This window comes from Caenorhabditis briggsae, assembly GCF_000004555.2.
Source record: "Caenorhabditis briggsae complete genome, chrX, whole genome shotgun sequence".
Classification (NCBI taxonomy): Eukaryota; Metazoa; Nematoda; class Chromadorea; order Rhabditida; family Rhabditidae; genus Caenorhabditis; species Caenorhabditis briggsae.
In genome coordinates this window covers 20627001-20648264 of record NC_013491.2, presented here as the reverse complement: position 1 = coordinate 20648264, position 21264 = coordinate 20627001, and the positions used below count along the sequence as shown (strand labels likewise).

Here is a 21264-nt window from a genome sequence, read left to right as displayed (position 1 = left end):
TGCCAAGAACATTAAATTTTCAGCTATTTTTTGACTGGAAACGAAAATTGAGTTTTTCATGACAACACCACAAAGAAATTACAGTGGTTGGTCGTCGGCGTACATCTGAAACATGCCCTTAACCTGATTTTGATGGAATAAGTTATGCAATATGTTTGGTGGCACCATCCAGTTTCTGTATTTTCGGAACTTCTGATTTTCTGCCAAACAGTCATGGTAGATGTCTATTGACATTTTATTGTTTATACAGATAAAGTGCTTTGCCAAAAAGTAGTGATTACGAGGTCCAGCAAGTTGCTTTATATCAAGGCCCATCCGCCTGATGCAAAAATGACACCGTAAAAAATCGAACAGATGGGCTTGGAAGTTCCAGCTCATGCGCGTCATACCTCTTATATAGCTTTATCGAATTCTCATTTATATCGGTCGATGCACTGCTCTATAGCCGAAACGCGCTTCAAAAATCATGAAAATTCCAAAAAATGAGTGCATGCTTAATTTGTCTTGCAACGGTTCGAGTTCTTTCAAGAAAACGTTCATTCTCTGCGTGTTGCATGTTTCCAGAGAGTCATTGATGCTAATGGTTAATGCATTTTGGATTCAGATTATAAACTCCCAGTTTTACGATAACGTTTGTCAACACCAGAAATTCCGGTTTCTTTTTAGCCAACATAATGATAAAATATTGTTGATGTTATGAGAAATAATTAATAAGTTAATAAATTTTAATAGCTTTTACAGGAATCGAGATATTTGAGATCAAAGTTGACAATTTCGGTTGGATTCTATTTGAGGAAATACTGCATAAGAGATTGAAAACCAATCGATTTAGGGTTCTGAAAAGGTCACGATTCTGTTAACGCTTGTTACCACTGCAGTTGTTGTTTTTGGGCGAAAAATCGGGTGGGTCATAAAGAAGACAATTGGGAAAACTACTGTAGCAAAATCCAAGGCGAATGGTCGAACAGTAAGAATGTAGCCAAGGGCTGCTTGCCTGGAGAAAAAGACAAACTGAACAAAAGAAATTCGAATGAGTAATTTTTTGATTTCTATTTGTTACTTAATCGGAACATTAAAATTAATTTGAACTGGGAAATTCATTGAAGAATGAAAAGGTAAAAACAGTGAACCAGAAATTTCGTAGCTTGTGACTAGAAAACGACTTTTTCAGACAAACAAGAAACTTTTTAACATCACGTTCTTTTCAGATTAGCTTTCAAACTTACAGCAAAAATCAAATCGATCACAAAAGGAACCAAAGAAGAAATCATGGTCAACGTCAACGATGTTTCTGCCTTAAACGATTTACTTGCGGATCGCAGATGTTTTTCATGAATAAAATGTGTCGGACCATAAAAATAGAGAAAAATGTTATGATGAAAGTGGCGGCCATACAGGTCAAAGAGATAGCAGCATGAACAACTTCATTTGTTGGCTGAAATGTTTCATTAAAATTTAATTTCTTCTATTAGAAGCCTTCCAAGTTGTCAACTTTGAGCTCAATTATCTCTATTCATGTGAAAGATAAAAAAAGCCCATACTATCAAAAATATTTTATCAGTTGAAAACTTTCTGATATCTGTCACAGGAATCGAGATAATTGCGCTTGAAGTACATATTAGAGGAAATACGGTAGCTCACATTCAGTCACTCACTCCATGCATATCAATTGTGATCCCTACGGCACCAAACTCAAACGGAGGCGCCAGTTGTGAACAAAAACCGTATTCTGGTATCATATAACTGGTTAGAGCAACAGATACAACTAGAGATAATGGGGTGCACATATACAGAATAGTTTTGTTCCATTCTGTGGTATCTTTTGGGAAGTAAATCATAATTGCACGAATCGTGCAGAAGATAACTGGTTGGATCCGCGATAGGTAGTTGGATACGTAAACAATCATGTAGAGGGATTTTAAGAAATGATTGGGCTGGCTGCTGGCACACCAGTTGGTGACGTATCCAGTGCTTGGTAGACGAAAAACCAATATATCAGTGAAGGAGTCCGCGAAATTCTTAATTATAAAATTATTTCAAAATCTACAGTATTAGATATCATCGCTGTCTAAGAAAAGGAATATTGAGAGCAATTATATCGTTGAATTAATTTCAAAGGAACAAGAGCGAACAACCTCTCTTGAGTCTATTTCGAAATTTATTTTCTCTATTTTTTTTTACAAATTTTCGACAATTGTCATCATCCGAGATACCCACTCTGAACCTATTTTTCAGACTGCGATAATCTCCAACAGCGTAGTTTTAGTTGATTTTTGGCCATTTTAACCATTTTCAGGTGGCTAGAGCACTGCTGTCAAGTTTTGGGACTGTAGTAAACGCTACTCACCGCTGCCTCCACCAGAAGAAACGACGCAAATAGTTGGTATTTGGGCAACATTCATTCTCAAATTCTTTCTTTCAACTTTTTTGATCATTTTATACATAATGACAATAGTTGGTATGAAATAAATTGGCACCAAACCGATGCTCAATTTGGCAAGATTCAAGGGTAGAACCTCAAATTGATAGGATAAATATCGATCATCTCCATGGATACTGTGGAAGCGACCGGACATCATCGCTGTGAACGAGGAATAAATGAAAAGAAAGCGTTATTCTTTTCAAAAATAAAAATGCTCAGCAAGGCGAAAAAATTTTTCCGTATGGTCACGTTTTTTTTATCTAGACCATAGCTTCTAAGAGTTCAAGAAACAAACTTCTGAAAATCGTGGAAGTATAACTTCCGCTTTGGTGGCGTTTCTCAGTCAATACTTTCCCACCCGTTTGTCGAAGTTGGCTTCTTGGACTTATAATGTATGGGAAAAAACGCCATGACGCGGTGTCACAAGGAATATGCTAAAATTATTTTCAAGGACAAAAAAGACCAATGAGATCAAACTATGAAGGAGTTTGTGAGGAATTGAGTAACACGGCGTGAAAATAGTTTTTAAAAAAGTCAATTACCGTAAAATATGTATTAATATTGCATGCAAGTCTATTGTTCAAGTCACCTCAAGGGATGCAACTCTATTAGAGGGGCAATTCAAATAGAGGCTGTAATTCTATTTTTCAAACTACAATTTTAGGTTAAAATTTTGAAAAAAAAACAGTTTTATTATGAAAATCAACAAAAAAAGTAACAAATTGAACAAAAAGAAAAGTATTGCATATTTTAAAAAATCAAAAATCGAGGCGTCACTGTCATAGTTATTGTCTTCTTCTTCGGCATGGTTCACTTCTCCATCGTCTTCCTCAATTTCAATATCTCCCAAAATCTCCTGAATTTCTTCCATTTCTCGTTCTGCTCGTCTTGTCTTCAATAACTGTACGCCTTCTGGAATTTCTCCATCTTTCTTGAAACAATGAATTGCCTCATCATCTTCGCCCATTTCACCACCGTAAGCTTGTAATCCAAGGTGTGTGCTCCACGCTTTCTTTTTCTAGAGTTTTCACCATTTTTTTTCCACGTCTTCCACGTTATCCACGTTTTCCACGTGTTCCACGTGTTCCACGTCATCCAATTTTATCCCGTCGAACACGTTTTCCACGTCTTCTAGGTTTTCTTCAGAACTCATTGCTCGTTTTGCTCGCTTCAATAAATGAAAAATATTGTTAGAAAACAAAGAAAAATAAACATAAACCAGAAATTAGGTAGGTAGTTAAAAAAAGGAATGAAATTCGAAAAACAACTGTGCAATAGTTCGTCACGGTGTCACAGACTAAAAATTGTACAGAACTCCCGGCGGAGCCGCAACACTACTGCAGATGCAATTGTATTACGGGGGCAATTCAATTAAACGCTGCAAGTCTATTTTTCAAGTACCCTCAAGGGGTGCAAGTCTATTAGAGGGGCAATTCAAATAGAGGCGCAATATTAATACAGATTTTACGGTAGTCAAGAAAAAATTTTGTACTTTCGAATGCGGTAAAAGGATCTATTCTGTATGTGACTCCAGTTTTTAGAGCCAGTTTTTTGAGTGTATCTCTCAGAATGTGTATCTCAAAATGTGTACTACAAAGATGGAAGAATCAAAGACGAACTTGCGGTATACTAGGTACATTTTCCTCGGATCGGAGCATTCGTGGGCGATAAGCCAGAAGCAAAGCAAGAAGTCATGTTTCGAAACTAAAACTGAAGTTCAAAAAATAGTTTGATTCACAATTCCCAGATTTATTTTTGTTTTTTGCAATCTTTCTCTTAACCATCCTTTTTTTTAATGTGCATTTTACTTCAAATCTTTTAAACTCTTGCAAAATCAAATAATTGGGGTCATTAACAGAAAGACTAATACAAATGTTGAGAGAGACACGAAAGAGAGTGTACACAAACTTTTGCCGCAGATACACACAGAGACACACGGTTATCATCGGCCGCCATCACTCTCTTCCCTCGACGCGTTCGTGGTGTAATGGTCAGCATGGATGCCTTCCAAGCATTCGACGGGGGTTCGATTCCCCCCGAACGCATATTTATTTTTTTTTTGCATTGTAGATGCAATTTCGAGACAAACGAAATGAAAGAAAGAAAATGTTAGACTTTTAAATTGCATTGTTGATGATTTTCTGTTACTAATGGCTCAGAATAGTTATTTTCAACGTAAAATTCAAAATTACATGAATATGAAACCATGATTCAGTGGGTGTCTCTTTTAGAAACTTTATGACATGTTCTTGGAAGAGCTCTGAAAATTTTGGATTTTTTCTTCTAAATGTGTAATCGTTGAGTAACTTTTTTGTCTATTCTGAGAAGGACAATCCCACTCCAAATAGAAGTTGACCATGGCGGTGCAGTTCGTCTTGTCGGTTGTTACAGTCATTTTTGTTTCAAATTTGTGGTAACTTCCGTTAATTTTTGTCTTTCTTTCATATATTTTTGTTTAGTTGAAAATCGTTAACTCTTACATTGAAGCCATTTCTCTAATAAAATTCCATAAAAGTGAAAGAAGTTGAAAAACATAGGTCAATGTTCTTCCATTATAGAAAATATATTTTCCTTGAATCTCACAGAAGATTTTCAGAGCTTTTCGAAGTTACGGTATGCATTGTGACGTTGTGATGTTTGACATTCGTTTAATCTTCCACCTCACCACTCTTCTTCACTCTTCTTTAACAAAATTTCTCCCTGATTGATTATCGATTTCCCCTGGCAGTTAATTATCTTGCTGATTCACTAGTACAATTGCAGAGTCTCATCAGACTTTTTCAGTTGTACCAATAAAAAAGGCGGAGCCTATATTTTTAGTTCCTGGTTACTAGAAAATTTGGCTATAAATTGGGTGTGGTTGGAAGAAAAAATTAGTTCCGCTTCTCATTTACCGCTGCGTTTGCCCGCTAGCTTTTTTTTCCTTGGTCCCGTGTCATCGAACCATTTTCATTTCATTCCAGATTCATTCTCACCTGTCTCATTTCACAAACATATTGTCGTAGTTTCTGCAAGATGCAAGTAAGTTAATTTCTCATATTTCACATAAAACGATTGTTGGAAATTTAATTGGAATGCTTTCAGACAATGTCTTCGTTTTTTGGATGGCTCTTCTGCAGCAAAGACTCATCGATGGAGATTTTGAGAAACGATCGTCAATTCGAACCAGTCAGGATTTTGAAAACAGGACCTCACTACAAAGAAATTCTTTGCAATGCAAATGGCAATTTAGAAGTAGCCATCGCAAAGGTTTTCCGCGGCAATGCAGGGATGAGGGAGTATGCGAAGGAGTTTGAGCTTCTAACTGATTTGAAACACACTAATATTGTCGAAATTCTCTCGAAAAACACTCTCGATGGCTTTCATATTCTGGTGTTTCGCAATTTGATGAAAATTTCCGGAAGGATCGAGATGCGCATTTTATTTCCTCCAGGATCTGTGCAAAGTCTCTTCAAGGACCTGCTCACTGGGTTGAATTTTCTTCATGAACAGAAGATTGCTCATCGCGACATTTGTCCGGAGAATCTTTTGTACACCGAGGATGGTCAGTGAGCAAATTTAATTTTGACCAAAAAAAACAGTCACAGTTTCAGGCGTCCTCAAAATTGCCGGTCTCTCAAATATCGCTATTATTCGAGACAACATTAAGCAGATACAATTGAAAGGGTTTATTCGAAGCGGGATGTACTCTGCACCAGAGTGCTTCAAACCAGCTCCGTATTCGGGCGTTGAAGCAGACATATACTCTGCGGGATTAACTTTATATGCTATGCTTGTACTCTACAACCCGTAAGTGTTTAATCAAGTTACTATAAAAATTTTGTAGAATTTGCCCCCTTCCTCCCTCCTTCTCTGAAACTCAATTTCCTTTTTTTTCACTTTTATAATTTTTAGAATTTCTGAATTTCTGAATGTCTGAATTTCTGAATTTCTGAATTTCTGAATTTCTGAATTTCCGAAATTCGGTAGTCGCAGAAATTTGCAGTTTTAGGAAAATGAGATTTTTGCAAAGCTGTACGTTGGTAAATTGTAGAAGCCTCGGTTTCGATGTAGTGTAGGGGTACTGTAGTTCTAAGCTGAAACTATGATCGATGAGAAAATATTTACAGATTGTCAACCGAGCAACCATTGCACAAGAGAGTCATTGAGATTATCAATGAAACAGGAAAAATCGACAAACTCGCGACAAGTAAAAGCTTGAGAACTGATAAACGATTATAGCATCCTTCATTTTCAGACCTTCTCGTCGATATGTTAATGGCTCTACCAAACAAAAGGACCAGCATCCCACGCTACTTGCAATATCCGTTTTTCACAACTACAATAGAGTCAGCAATGCCAGAGCTCTTACAGAAGAAAAGAAAACAGTGGATTTGACTTTCAAAGGTGCTTTCAAGTTTGAATCCACGATGTTCTTCTCTTCTCCAAGAGTTCTGACATTGCTGACTCTACTGGAGTCAAGCTCTCTTTGCTTCCGGAAATTTATTTACCCTAATTTTTGTTTCTCCATTGTTATGTTGTCTCAATTTTCTAATTTTTATAATCATTTGTGATCTAGTAAGCCTTTTTTTGCCTCGAATTTTTTCGTCTTTTTTATTCCCAATTTTCAGTTTCTAAAACTTTCGAAAGTTTCTTTTCCTATCGCCTCAATGTTCTCTTATGCTGAAACTCGTACAGCCAATCAAATCGCACATTTCAAATCTCAAATTGTATATCTTATATCTCAAAAGCTTCTGCTCCCTTAATTGTAATAAAAATAGATATTTTAATAACGGTAGAATCACAACCCCGACTTAATTCCAATGATTCATCTCTCTTATTTTTCCCAAAAATCATTATTTTATCACTTGCACTTTTTAATGTTCACTCGAAAAACGTTTTTCAAACGTTTCTGTTTAAAACAATCATTCTATCTGTCTTAATTTTTAAATCATAATCAAATCATTTTCAAATCATCCGAAGCTATTTTTAAAAAAATTAAAGGTGAGAAAAAATTTAGAGGTCCAATATTTGAGAGCTCACATATGTTGGAATAATGAAGCAGCATTTGAACTGTGTAAGAAAAAGGTACCGAAATAAATTTTCTCTAAAAAATCTACAATATTTCTATCTGCCGGTTTTTTAAGATTTTTATGTCTATAGTTTGAATTGAATTTTAATTTTCTCATTTTTCTCACATCTTATCTTTCTCCGTGCAGCATGCCACCTTATTTGGACACTCATTAAAATGAGTCATGCCAGTGGAAAAAGTTGAAATCTACGAATTTGTGGATTTCAAAGATAGGAATTCAGAATTCGACCGAGAGATTAAACCAACTTTAAAAGATTAGGCTATTTTGGAACAAAAAAAAGCTTCAGAGACACGGTAGGCGGGTATGGATAAAAATATTGATAAAATACAAAGGCTTTGGATGAGTCTATCAAAATGAACACATTCAATTCATACATTTATTTTTGACATCACTCTTTTTCCATCTAGTACATACTCCACAGGCGTCCTACTTACTCTTGTCTCTTCAGCTTCAGTCAACCACTTTTTGATATCTCTCACAGAAAATGATATACATGGGCTCAAATTTGCGACTCGGGTAGCGTTCTATTAGATTGTGTACGGTATATCTCAAAATATTATTAGGTTGAGCGAAAAGTCTTTGTAATTTTTAGTCTTTTTTTTTGAAACAAAATTTATTCAAAGAAAGCGAAATTCAACGTGTGATATATTCACCAAAATCATCAATGACTTCTTGCCAACGCAATGGAAATTGAGCGATTCCATTACCATAGAACTCGGGAGAATGGGAAGCGAAAACGTCGTCCAACCACTTTTTAACATCCTTTCTATCATGGAACTTCTGTCTACCAAGAAGATTCTGCAGGGAACGGAACAAAACATATTCGGATAGAGTCAGGTCTAGTAAATACGGTGAATGACAAGAGACATTGGCTCCGAGCATCTGGAGCTTCCGACGGGTCTTCAAAGGTGTGGGTGGTCTTAGGTTGTCATGAATCATCAACAAGCTGAAATTTTTCGGGCAATTTGATTGATAACGCTGCAACACTTTTTCCATTTGAGTGCAGTCGAGGTCCGGATTGATAGTAACACCGCCTAGAAGAAGTCTTCTGAAGATAACGCCTTCACTGTCTCACCAAATGGGCAAAATAACTTTTTCTCGTGAAGTTCTCCTTTGGTGTCCGTTTAGGCGGTTTTCTCGGCTGGGACCCATCGTCTTTTTTTACTCGTCACCAGTGATAATATTCTCAACCCAATTGGTTCCACGTTTCATAGTAAGCCGAGAATGTGCCATGTCGCAAAGCAATGGTCTTGTGAATCGGTCAAAAGGTGACGAGCGAGTTGACCAAACTTTCGCACTCTTCCAGATTCATGAAGATGATCAATTAGGATTTTTTGAGAACGGTTATGAGCTGGTGTGAGCTCGCGTAACGTTACTCTTGGTTGTTCTTCTAGCGCGCTAGGGATATCCTCGTTGAGATCAACACGTGGTCGACCAGATCTTCGAGATCGTAGTTCTCTTCGGAGAAACTTTTGAACCAAAATTTTATTATAGTGTAGTACATAAAATTATCGCCTAACACTGCACACAATTTACGGCAAGCTAAGCTGCCCTCGTGACCTTGGAGAAACTGGTATGAAAAAGCAACCCTGAGAGCATGGTGGTCTCTGAGCAAATTCTCGGTCATAATGAACGCCGTCGTTAATTTTAACAAATTTTTTGAACATGCACAATTAATACTACAACATAGAAAAAACAGAATAATAAAAAGTTAAACCGACGCTGAGATATGACAGTCCAAAAAAAATTACAAAGACTTTTCGCTCAACCTAATAGAATGCCTTTTGTATGGAAAACGCTGACCGACGAAGAAGAAAAGAGATTATTAGTTGCTATGGCCTTAGATGGAGTAGCTCCGCCTCCAAGAAGAAGGTGACTATCAAAATTGAGTAAGGGCTGAAAATAGGGCTCCCATGTTTCTCCTCGTTTTGAAACTCCAAAACAACTTTCAAAGTTACTTGTACCAAAAATCTAAAAAATAAGTTATCTGTAAATCAGTTGCTTATACTCCTCTCCTTATTTCAGCCCCTCTCCAAGGACGTTTTTTGCAAATGTACTCAAAACTGTGGCCAGCTCTTCTCAAGCTCCAACAGTCGCAAATCAAGCTCCGAAGGTTCCAAATCAAGCTCCGACGGTTCCAAATATTGAGAACCAGCTTGATCAATTGAGGTCCGGAGCACCGATAAATCATGGACACCTTTTTTATTGCCATCTGTGAGTATAAAGCGTGTAAAAACACAATGTTCAAATTGATCAGAAACTTCACATCTTCAGACAGTTTAAAATGGTCGGAATGGCCGAAAATTGTTTCAAAGTTTTTTTTGTTCATCTCATAAACCGGCACTGTGTATCCCACAACTTTATTTTCCCAGAAACAATGTGGCAATGCTTCCACATCTGAGCAATCCTCAGCCTCAAGTTGCTCCGCCAGCTCACAATTTTCCACCAAGACCAGTTTCAAGCTGTGGACTTCGGCAAGTTCCAATCTCTGGCATCTAGCCAACAAATATGAATTTGCTCCTCTCGACACTGTGAGTTCATGTAGAATAAGTTTTGTACCTACGAATTTTTTTCCAGAAATAAGCAATTCGGTAAGAAACAGGCTAAAAAAACACTTACAGGCCCGCAGAGAACGCCAAGTGCACCTCACCTCAAAAAAACAAAGCGTGATACTGAAGTTTGTGATTCCAAAACTACAGTTTTTTTTATACTTGCAAAAATCGTTGAAGGCCCGGGCCGGGCCATGAAAAATTTTGGAGGCCCAGCCCTGCCCGGAAAGCCCGAACAGGTATTTTTTTGGTCGCAATTTCTAAAAAAAAATTTTTTGACAAATTTTTGAGAATTTTTAAAAAAAAAAACTAGTTTTTGAGAAATAACTGTTATTTTGCTTTAAAAGTGCAATTTTTTTTTGATCTCAACGTTCGAAAAATGCAGGGAAAAATATTTTTTTCAAAAATTTGTTTGAACATTTACAAATTCAATATTCACAATTTAGCTTAAAATTAGATGATAAAAACAACCTTTTTCCAAAATAAAAACTCACTTTTTTGACTAAAAATCGAAGATAGCGCCAACTGGCCGGGCCATCCGGGCCTCCCGGGCCGGGCCTTCCGGACCGGACCTTGACCAATATTTTGAAGGCCCGGCCCGTTGCAAGTATGGTTTTTTTCAAAAAAAAAGAGCTAGAACTGAAAAAGATGTGCCCATTAAATTGTTTCATCCATACGCCACATCAACAAAAAAAATAATACACAAAAGAACCATTTTTCGCATTTTTGGCATAAAATTCATAATGAAACATATATTGATAACTTTATTTTTTGATTTACTCTTATATATTATGTATCCAGTAACCTTAATAAACCTATTACATCTTTCAGTCGTGTCCCTATTCCTGGTTACAGTATGTCCGACCAAAAAAAAAACAACTAAACCTATTTTTTTGTTTTATGAAATAAGGGTATTTCTTTTTTTTTTGAACGGACCTTTTTTCCAACTAAAAAGTAGTTTTTTCTAAAAACATTAAGCGTTGTACACCGTGACGGTAGAATGCATACCCTAGCTACAAAATCCTACGAAAAATCTCCTGTCCCCCCACCTTTAAGAAGATTGTTACTCTTCCTCGTCTGAAATTGTGCTACATCATGTCACATTTCCCATCACTTCTTATCTATTTCCGATACGTCGTTCACCTATACTTTGTTGATTCTTGTGACAACGCTATGATAATCGTCTTTAACTTCCTCTTTTCAATTTGTAGTTTGGAGCAGAATGGTAAAAAGTACAACAGCTTAGTGTAGCATTTTAAGGAAGTGATCATTTTTGAAGCAAAAGAGTTCATTAAGAAATTTTAACAATTACAATCGGCAGTGTACCCCAATCACATTGCTCTGTCTGAATATACAGTATAGGTCATAAGATATACAAAAACGTATTTACCAAGTATTTTTTGGTTATTTGGGACATTTTTAGGAGTCTGGAGCTCCGCTGTCAAGTTCCCGGTCACTAGAAAAATCACGAAGGGCTTAAAACAGACCTAGATTGAAAACTTTACATTTAAAGAATTTTAGAAAAATCGTAGTTTCTCAGTTTTTTGCCGATTTCTAAAAGACGCCTCTTTTTGGCCCATTCTAATACCGAAAACGTGAAAAAACACATGTCTTTCAGAAATTGGACTTTATAAAAATTTCGAAATGAAAATCATGAGCTGGGAGACAAGCCTTCAAAAAAAAGCTGTAATTACTGATTGCCTCACTGATTAAAAGGCAATATCATCTAAGGTCATCTGTGATCTTCCGAGAGTCTACAGATACTTTGAAAATGCACAGACTGGTTGAATTCTAAGACAGGTTTAAAACAATCGCCTTTTGGAAGACTAAAATTTTCAATTTTAAAAATGCCCCAATTGAAAAGAAACCGAATGTCGGTGATACTAGCTCTGATTAGATCGAAGAACTTTCCAGTTGCATTGACACGTCTTTTATCATCAAAACTTGCACGCCTATACGAAACATCATGAAACCGGAAGTACAATACCAATATACACAATTGATAAGATTGATAAGGGCGGGGCTTTAATACTATATAAACATTCAGTTAGAAAATTTGAAGTATCATATTCAGTTTTGCTTCCCTCTTCCTTTTCATTTGATTTTTGATAAAATGAAAACCCTAATTCTTCTATTTCTACTATTGTGCTTAAGTTATGCCACCCATAGATCTCTGAAATGCTACTATTATGATGAGCTCACCAAAGAGAAATTTATCGAGCACGGACGGACTGAATGCTATGCCAGATACGATTTCAGTATGAAAAACGCATATTTTGGTGGAACCAGAAGACAGTATGTGCCTAATAAACACAGAAACTCAACTGAACACTGTGCGGATTTTGTGAGTCTTGTATTTTTCGATTGAATGAATTCGTTTCTTTTTCAGATAGATATCCACATCAACGGTACAGCTAGGCCAGTGTACATATGTTACTGTTTTGAGGATTACTGTAATTTCCCATTCACATTCAACGAGTTTGTCGCCAGGGGACGTACACTGCAGCCTTTTTACGACGATTGACATTTTAATGTTATTTGATCTCAAATATAGGCAGAGTATAAATAAAGATTTTATAATTTTTTGTTTCGTTTGTATGCATCAAAAAGGATAGTTTTCAATCGTCACAATCTTAGTACAAAACTTAATATTTTCTTTGTTGCTGTTAAAAAACTCGAATTATCGAATTAGTAACGCATCTTTTATAATCTGTAAAATTGTTCTTTTCCAATTTTAAGTTTGTGGACAGACGTCATTTTTGAATCTATGATTTATTGGAAACCAATGAGTAAAAAGAACAAGAACTTTATACATCACTGACCGTCACCCCGACTTACCGATAAGAAATTTGATAAAACCTAGTTGGCAAACATCAGGATCCTTTAGTACGTTTCGTACTAGCTGAATTTTAACAAAGTATTTATTCATGCGATGTTGCTTGGTCCGAACAATGATGTGTGGGGACGTAAAAAAATCCCTACATTTTGTTCAAATAGTCCCCTGGAGGAGCTGAACGAGGGAACACAGTACTCCGTCAATGCATATCGTACCTCTAAAAAAACGCAGAAAATTTTCTTGTGGTTTCCTTCAGTAAGTTTTTCAATGAGACTGTATCATTTCATGTTCTTTTTATATTAAAATAAGTTCCACACACATCAACCACAGTTTCTTTAATTTTTAGTAGCGATATCAATTTTTCGTTATCATATTGCATTTCTTGGAACTGTGATGTCTTTGGTGGAAGACGAGCCATAAAATACATAATGTTTGTTCTGAAAGAACATGTGTCTACATGTTGTAAATTCGAGTAAGACACAATACTGGTCAACCAGACATACAAAAACGTATTTTTGAGTTGTTTTTGGTCATTTTCAGGAGTCTGAAACTCGGTTGTCCAGTGTCCAATCACTTTGAAAACGTTGGAAGGTGTGAAACACGCCTTGTTTGGAAACTTTGCATTCACAGGATTTTTTGAAAATCTCTAGTTTTTCAGTTATTTGCCGACTTCTTGAAGAAATTCCTTTTTGACCTGTTTTGTGGTGGAAACGTGAAAAGAACATGCGTCTTTTTAGGAGAAATCGGAAAATATCTGAAAAACTGAAAAAAAAACACGCTTTTGTATATTTTATAGACCGATATCGCATGGTTTTTCTTTGGATAAGGTTGCTTGTTGGTTTCCGTGGTTTCAGTTTACAGATGAATTGTTTCCCTATTGGCTGAATTCAGACATCCCGAAATTTTGAAGATTCAGGTTGCTCAGCCATTTAATAACATATTACGGTGAAAATTTCGATCACATTTCCTCACAAGACATAGCGGGAAAAGGGCAGATAAAGAGAAACGAAGCAAATGCATCTCTCCTTCCACCTTTCTAATCACAAGGTGGAATGGGACGCAGAGGAAATTCTTTATTCGTGTGTTTGGTCTCTTTTAATCTCCAACGAGTGCATGTTAATCCCTAAACTCTAATCCCAATCGAATTTCATTCTTTTTGTTATACACCTGTTTCTCATTCTGTGCGCGCATTCTGTTCCTCTTCGAGATTTTTCACCAAAACCTAAAATTACGAAAATTGAATTCAGGTATGTTTTCAGATGTTTTTATAAAGGATTGTGTTCAATTTTGAGGCTATTCCGATGAATGGCAACATCAGCCTGGATGAAGACTTGCAGATAGATGACGGTGTTCAGAAAAATGACGTCATCACTCTAGATGATGAGCCTTACACTGTTCCACCGGAGGAAAAAGAAATAGATCGGACTCCGGTGAGTACGGGGCATTGTTAAAAATTGTATCGAGCCGGAATTTCAACAAACTGTGGTCCGCATATCAAAAGGCTCGCAGTTTATTGCCTATGAAAGAAAATGTATTTGCTCTTAGATATGAACTAAGCCAGTCCATATTTTCAGACCCCTGTGCCGCCAGAACTCAAGAATATTTTGAAAAACTATGATACTCTTCAAGACGTGGTGAACGATGAACAGATGTCTCGATGGCTTGATGGGGAATTCCGATTCTATCAGTTTTTTCATCCGTGTAGACAAGAAAGAATCACAAATTTTCCCCTCAAAATATCCCCACATTTGGTAAGCAACTCAGTTTCATTATATCATTAACATTTTTCAAATTTCAGATAATCGAATATTTCGAAATGAAGCGGAAGCAGGTTTTTGAAAACGAAGCAGCACCGTATGGCCACAGGGGCCAACTTTTTGCTCTCTATAATCTATTTCAAAATGAGCCCAACATCGACAACGTTGACCTCGGAAGTTTTGAGAAAAGCCATAAAACATCAAAGGGCCATGTCAGTTGATCTAAAATATTGTTTATGAAAAGTTTTTTTTTTAGGTTAAAGAGTACTACAAATGGAGGAAACAGAGGGAAGAGGAAAATAGCGTGAGAGCAACAGAGAAATAAAAAAGAAACGAAAGTTCAAGAAGAACCAAGAATAATAAGAAGATAAAAGAGAGGTTAAGCAAGAGCCATTAAATTGAATAAGCAGGTATGAATTCTACATTTTTATTGAATGTTTTTGAAGACTATTAATTTTTAAGAGATTATTTTCAGATGTGCTCACCTCGGCTCTTTTCTAGTTTAGAGGTCCCAAAAAAGAATAGAGGTCCCAAAAAAGAATAGAGGTCCCAAAAAAGAATAGAGGTCCCAAAAAAGAATAGAGGTCCCAAAAAAGAATAGAGGTCCGAAAAAAAATTAGAGGTCCCAAAATAAAATAGAGGTCCCAAAAAAGTTTAGTGGTCCCAAGAAAAAATAGTGGTCCAAAACTTAAAAATGCACAGATACCGGAATAATGTACTAATATTTGAATTGTGTAAGAATTTAAAGTTTTGAGGTCTTATAGCAAAATAATTGTTGATGATATATTTTATACTTCTAATAGGCTTAGGAATGCATATTTTCTGACAGTTATCTAAGCCTGAGAAACAGCATAATCACGGAGTGATTACTGTATTGCCCAAATTTTCCTCATATGTAAATTGGGTTCATCGGCAAGATGCGAGAGAATTAGAGCTAAAATTGTTAGGAGTAGTCATGTCATCCTATAAGACCTTAAAACTCAAACTACTCGCACAGTTCAAATACTAGTACATTATTCCAACATCTGCGCGTTTTTCGTATTTTGGACCTCTATTTTTTCTTGGGACCTCTAAACTTTTTTGGGACCTCTAATTTTTTTTGGGACCTCTATTTTATTTTGGGACCTCTAATTTTTTTTCGGACCTCTAATTTTTTTTCGGACCTCTAAATTTTTTTGGGACCTCTAAACTAGAAAAGAGCCCTCACCTCTCGAAACGTATTGACAAGATCTCTTTTACCTATTTTTCAAAATTTTATTTTTCTCCCAAATATTACATCTTCACCAATTTATTGTTTTAATATAGATTGATTTTAGTGTATTCATTTTACATCACCTAGCCTCTCCGCCCCCCCCCCCCCCCAGATATTTTTGAAAATAACCTCTCTGAAAATAAGCCTGCTTATTTCTGTTCACCTCTGTTTTAATCTCACCTCGAACTTTTATTTTGCATCGATTCAAATTGAATATGCCACTTTTTCAACACCTCACTAATCTACTTTGCAGTTGTAATCTTTTGGAAGCCGTATAAGTGTTTTGAAGCAATCTCAATAAACTTTGTCAAAAAATATCGATGAAACAGAACAAGAACAGCAAAATACATAGAAATGAACTTCATGAGTTAATCTTTAGATGCGGAAAAGGCTGTTTGAGAATCTTGATGTGTGATAATTCATCGTCAGGAAATGAATTATACACTGTATCATTTCTTGTTCTTTTTCTATTAAAATATGTTCCACACATCAATCACAGTTGCTCCAATTATTAGTTGTGATATCATTTTTCGTTATCATATTGTACTTCTTGGAACTTTGATGTCTCTGGTGGTAGACGAGCCATAAAAAAGACAATGATTGTTTTGATTTACAAAGAGGAAAATAGATTGAGTGGTATTCATGAAAGATTGATAAAAGAAAGCATTTTCCTTCAGATTTACAGTGACTTTTCTTTTTTCACGTCACTGATACTTTCTTTTTCTTTTTGATTTTTCAGTGATAATTTTTTGTAAATATTTACACCTGTAAATCGATTTACAAAAAAATGAATTCCCAGTATTCACAAAAGGATTTACTCGAAGTAAATATTTTCCCTTGTAATCTATATTGAAATATTGTTTTTAACAGTAATTGACAAAAATATGGCAGAGTTGACAAAAGCCATTACTTAACTTTATGTTAAAAATAGATATCTAAATCATTGGCGAAGCTAGACCTTTATTTGACAATTAACTTTTTTTTTGCTTATTAGCATCCGTTCTCTTTGGGAACAATAATAAGTTGTTACATTGACTCAAGGCCAGTTATAGGTCACCTCTAGAAATGGTCCGTAAAATGAAAAATTGAGATTATTAATTTTTGCCAAACATAAAAATAAAAAACGGAAACGGTCTAGAAATTGTCAGAAAAATTCTACTTTTGTCATTTCATTAATTTTTGAAGTGATTTTTTGGGGACGTGCAACTTTTTAGACTTTTTTTTCATTTTTTTAAATCTAGAAATGTTGGGTGCCTTCATAACATTCTCCGTTTCATCATAATTCAAAATTTTAGTTTCAATATTTCAACTTTATTATAATGAGTTTCATCCAAACAGTAAGGAAACTCTTATTTTCCTATCCCCAACTTTGGTAAATAAAATCAAGTGAGTAAATCATTTACCAATAGGAAAATAATTTTCATGAATACCAATCACATTATTTTCCAATGTGTAAAGCGATTTTCCCATTAAAATTTTTAAAAAGTAAACGTTATATTTTCTTTTTGTGAATATTTTCCTTGGTAAATGCATTTACCTAGGTAAATGTTTATGAATACGGCCTCTGGAAAGTGTCAAACAGACCTAGATTTAAAAATTTGAATTCACAGAACTTTTCAAAAATTCTTATTTGTTCAGCTATTTGCTGATATCTGAAAGACACCTCGTTTCGGCATGATTTTTATTAAAAACATGAAGAAGCAGGTGCTTCTCAGAAATCGGAAAATAGCTGGAAAACTAGAATTTTTCGAAAAAATTAAATGAAATCAAAGTTTTTCATCTTGGTCTGATTTATACCCTCCAAAATTTTAAAGTCCGTTTTCCTATAGGCAGAATTCAGACTTCACGTCTACGATCTCAACCATTCATGTTGCTCAACCATGTAATAACATCTTACGGTGATGATTTCGAATATGCTTCCTCACATGACATAGCTGAAAAGAGCGGATAATGAGAAAGACAGCATATGTACCTTTCATTCCACCTTTCTAATCACATGGTGGATAAGAACGCATGGGAAATTCTCTTTTCGTGGGAGTGGTCTCTTTTCAACCTCCAACGAGTGCATGTTAATCTCCAAACTCTAATCCCAATCGAATTTCACGCTTTTTGTTATACACCTGTTTCCCATTCTATCCGTTTTGACTGGATTTTTTTCTTCGAGATTTTTCTTCAAGAACTAATCTTTCGAAAATTAAATTGAAGTAGGTTTTCGGAGACGTTTTAAAAATATTCTGTTCACTTTTCAGATGGAGAGGGTCCGCCCTTGGGTTGAAGCTATCCCGCTAAATGGCAACATCAGTTTGGATGAAGATTTCCAGATAGATGACGATGTTCAGAAAAATTACGTTATCACTCTAGACGATGAGCCGTACACTGCTCCACCGGAAGAAAAAGAAATAGATCGGACTCCGGTGAGTACCGGGACATAGTGTTTTTAAAAGTATTTTTTTTAAACGTGTTCATTTCAAGAAAAAACTGAAAACTGGTCCAGCTAGAAACAGGCTCACACTGACAGTGACCCAAAATACAGTACCGGTCAATAATATATACAAAAACATTATTTTTAGTAGATGATTGGTCGCTTTGACCATGTTCAGCACTCTGGAGCTCGGCTTTCCAGTTTTCTATAACCCTGAAAATTGCGGAGGGTGTACAACAGACGTGGATTGATAACTTTGTAATCACGGAATTTTTGAAAATTCCTAGTTTTTCAGATTTTCGCCGACTTCTGAAACACACCTCTTTTCAGGTTTTCAGTATAAAAGTGACATGTCTTTCAGAAATTGGGAAATAACTGGAAAGCTAGGATTTTTTGAATTTGTGAATGAATAGTTTTCAATCTAGGTCTGTTTTACTCGCTCCAACATTTTCAATATGATCGAAAAATCGACAAGCTCCAAACTCCTGAAAACGGTCACAATAAACTGAAAACACATCATTTGTATATTTTGTAGACTGGTAATGTATGTCCTTATTTTCAGAGCCCCGTGCCACCAGAGTTAAAAAGCTTTCTGAAAAGTTATAAGACCTTGCAAGACGTTGTCGAAGATGAACAGATGTCTCGATGGCTGAATCAGGAATTCAGAAACTATCAGTTTTTTCATCCAACCAGACAAGCAAACTTTGAAAGTTTTCCTCTCAAGATATCTCCACAATTGGTGAGCAAAATCAGTTTTCTTTTGCCTTTAACGTTAAAAAAAACCAACCCAGGTAGCCGAATATTTCGAAATGAAACGAAAGAAAATTCTTGAAACAAATAAGAATCCGTATGCGCTCAACAACCAACTTTATGCTCTCCATGAACTATATCAAACTGAATCCAACATCGAAAACGTGGATCTCGGAAATTTTGAGAAAAGTCAAAAAATATCAAAAGGCTATGTCAGTTGACCTAGGATATTGTTTATAAATAGTATTTTATTTTTCCAGATCAAGGAATACTACAAATGGAGAAAGCAGATGGAAGAGAAAAATAAAAAAGAAACAGAGGTTCCAGAAAAACCAGGAGAAGAAGAAAAATATGAAAGAGCGGTTAAGCAAGAGCCAATAAATTGAATAAGCGCGTATGAATTTTACTTTTTTATTGAAAAATGTTTAAAGACTATTTTCAGATGTGCTTCTCACTGAAAACGTATTGACAAAAAATCCGATCTACCTGCTCTTCCTAACACCACCATTCTCCAGCAAATCACATTCCCTAAATTATTTGTTTTATTCCGCAAGATTTTAGTATATCTATTTTAAATCGCCCATCCTTTACTTTTTACCTAAATATTTTTTTAAATTTACCTTTCTGAAACCAATCCTGCTTTTTTTCTCTTCACCTCTATAGTAATCTTACCTCGAACTTTTATTTTGCATCGATTCAAATTGAATATGCCACTTTTTCAACACCACACTGATCTACTTTGCAGTTGTAATCCTTTGGAAGCCGTATATGTGTTTTTAAGCAATCTCGATAAACTTTGTCAAAAAATATCGATGAAACAGAACAAGAACAGCAAAATACATAGAAATGAACTTCATGAGTTAATCTTTAGATGCGGAAAAGGCTGTTTGAGAATCTTGATGTGTGATAATTCATCGTCAGACCCGACGAGGATGGCAGAAATTCAGGTTGCTCAGCCATTTGATAACATATTACGTAATGCTTATCAATTTATCACCTTTTGAATAAAAAAAGTTTGAACGTCCACCACAAAAATGAACAAAGTTGTGGTCTCTCGAATGGTACCGACTCTAAACTCACAAAAAATCATAAAATGGCTCGCCATCTGAACAGATCTTTTTTGAATTAATTTATTGACCAGGTAATGAAGCAATAGAGGGCAGGACATGAAAGACTCAGAAAGAATGCCCCTCACGAGGCCGATCTGAGTAGGGGAGGGGAAACGGGATAATTAAGATATTTGACACAGGAACAATGAACCGGTATAAGAAGAGAAAAGAAAAAATAGGGAGAAAATAAATCAATAGCGGGTAATACTGGAAGAAATTAAGGATTCAAACTCGGAAGGTAGGAGAAATCGGGTAACTTGGGAAGTGATGGCGTTCCACAGGGGAACAATTGAAGAAAAATAGCCCGAGGAGTAGGGCTGAACAATAATTAAGTTCATAGGGCGACGAGGGGAGGAGGAGTATTTGACATGTGCATTAAGGTTAGGAAAGTAGGCGGAGCCATTTAAAAATTTATAGAGAAGAATTAGTTGAGCTTTTAGCCTACGATGTCGAATGGAGAACATATTGAGGATAGAGAGACGATCAGAATAGGAACTGTACTGGATATTACAACGGTGGAAAATACACTTAGAGAAAAATCTTAAGGGAGTTTCTAGTTTTAGAGCAAGGCGAGAAGAAGGCGGAGGGGAATAAACTACAGAACAATATTCAAGAATCGGGAGAACATAACATTTGAAAAGATGAATGTAGAATTCTGGAGACTTAGATCTAAATGACTTTAAGAGTTGTTTGGAGCGGAGAAGAGCTAGAGATGTGATTTTGTTGATGTGAGCAGAGAATTTGAGAGAGGAATCAGTAATGAGTCCCAAGTCTCGGACGGAGGAGGAGGGAGTAAGTGTGACACCCGCAATATTGAGAGGATGGGAAGAATTATGGGAACCTAGGCGAAGAAGGGCAGTTTTAGAGTGGGCAAGAGGGAGATGGTTGGCGGAAGCCCAATTTACAACCATGTTGATACCAGTTTGAAGGGCGATTGGGTCATGAGAATACAGTTTGATATCGTCAGCAAAGGCGGCAAGGTGAAGAGAGGGAATTTGTTCAAGTTCTAAGAGCAGATCATTGATGAATATGAGAAATAGTAAGGGACCGGAGACTGATCCTTGAGGAACACCAGAGGGAATGACAGAGGAAGGA

The 21264-nt window shown here is 36.0% G+C and overlaps 4 protein-coding genes and 1 non-coding gene across 5 annotated transcripts; 4 read left to right on the top strand and 1 right to left on the bottom strand.

Moving 5' to 3' along the window:
* Nucleotides 1–828: 828 nt before the first annotated feature.
* On the bottom strand, nucleotides 829–2398 carry CBG10237 (the record flags this gene model as incomplete). The annotated part of the gene is made up of 4 exons (XM_045240728.1): nucleotides 829–1011; nucleotides 1310–1435; nucleotides 1656–2018; nucleotides 2348–2398. The coding sequence occupies 4 exons, from the start codon at nucleotides 2396–2398 to the stop codon at nucleotides 829–831; spliced, it is 723 nt and encodes a 240-aa protein (XP_045094236.1).
* A 1997-nt stretch (nucleotides 2399–4395) lies between these two features.
* On the top strand, nucleotides 4396–4467 carry CBG28233. The gene has a single exon. It is a non-coding gene (tRNA).
* Nucleotides 4468–5509: 1042 nt separating this feature from the next.
* Nucleotides 5510–6799, top strand: CBG10236 (the record flags this gene model as incomplete). The annotated part of the gene is made up of 4 exons (XM_045240727.1): nucleotides 5510–5966; nucleotides 6016–6211; nucleotides 6532–6611; nucleotides 6660–6799. 4 exons carry the CDS (start codon nucleotides 5510–5512, stop codon nucleotides 6797–6799), a joined length of 873 nt encoding a protein of 290 aa, XP_045094237.1.
* Nucleotides 6800–9271: 2472 nt separating this feature from the next.
* On the top strand, nucleotides 9272–12567 carry CBG10235 (the record flags this gene model as incomplete). Its single annotated transcript, XM_002631922.1, has 6 exons — nucleotides 9272–9366; nucleotides 9520–9708; nucleotides 9769–9808; nucleotides 9867–10025; nucleotides 12091–12387; nucleotides 12433–12567. 6 exons carry the CDS (start codon nucleotides 9272–9274, stop codon nucleotides 12565–12567), a joined length of 915 nt encoding a protein of 304 aa, XP_002631968.1.
* Nucleotides 12568–14180: 1613 nt separating this feature from the next.
* Nucleotides 14181–19446, top strand: CBG10234 (the record flags this gene model as incomplete). Its single annotated transcript, XM_002631921.1, has 8 exons — nucleotides 14181–14309; nucleotides 14454–14630; nucleotides 14678–14848; nucleotides 14893–14940; nucleotides 18138–18302; nucleotides 18873–19049; nucleotides 19102–19272; nucleotides 19321–19446. 8 exons carry the CDS (start codon nucleotides 14181–14183, stop codon nucleotides 19444–19446), a joined length of 1164 nt encoding a protein of 387 aa, XP_002631967.1.
* Nucleotides 19447–21264: the final 1818 nt, after the last annotated feature.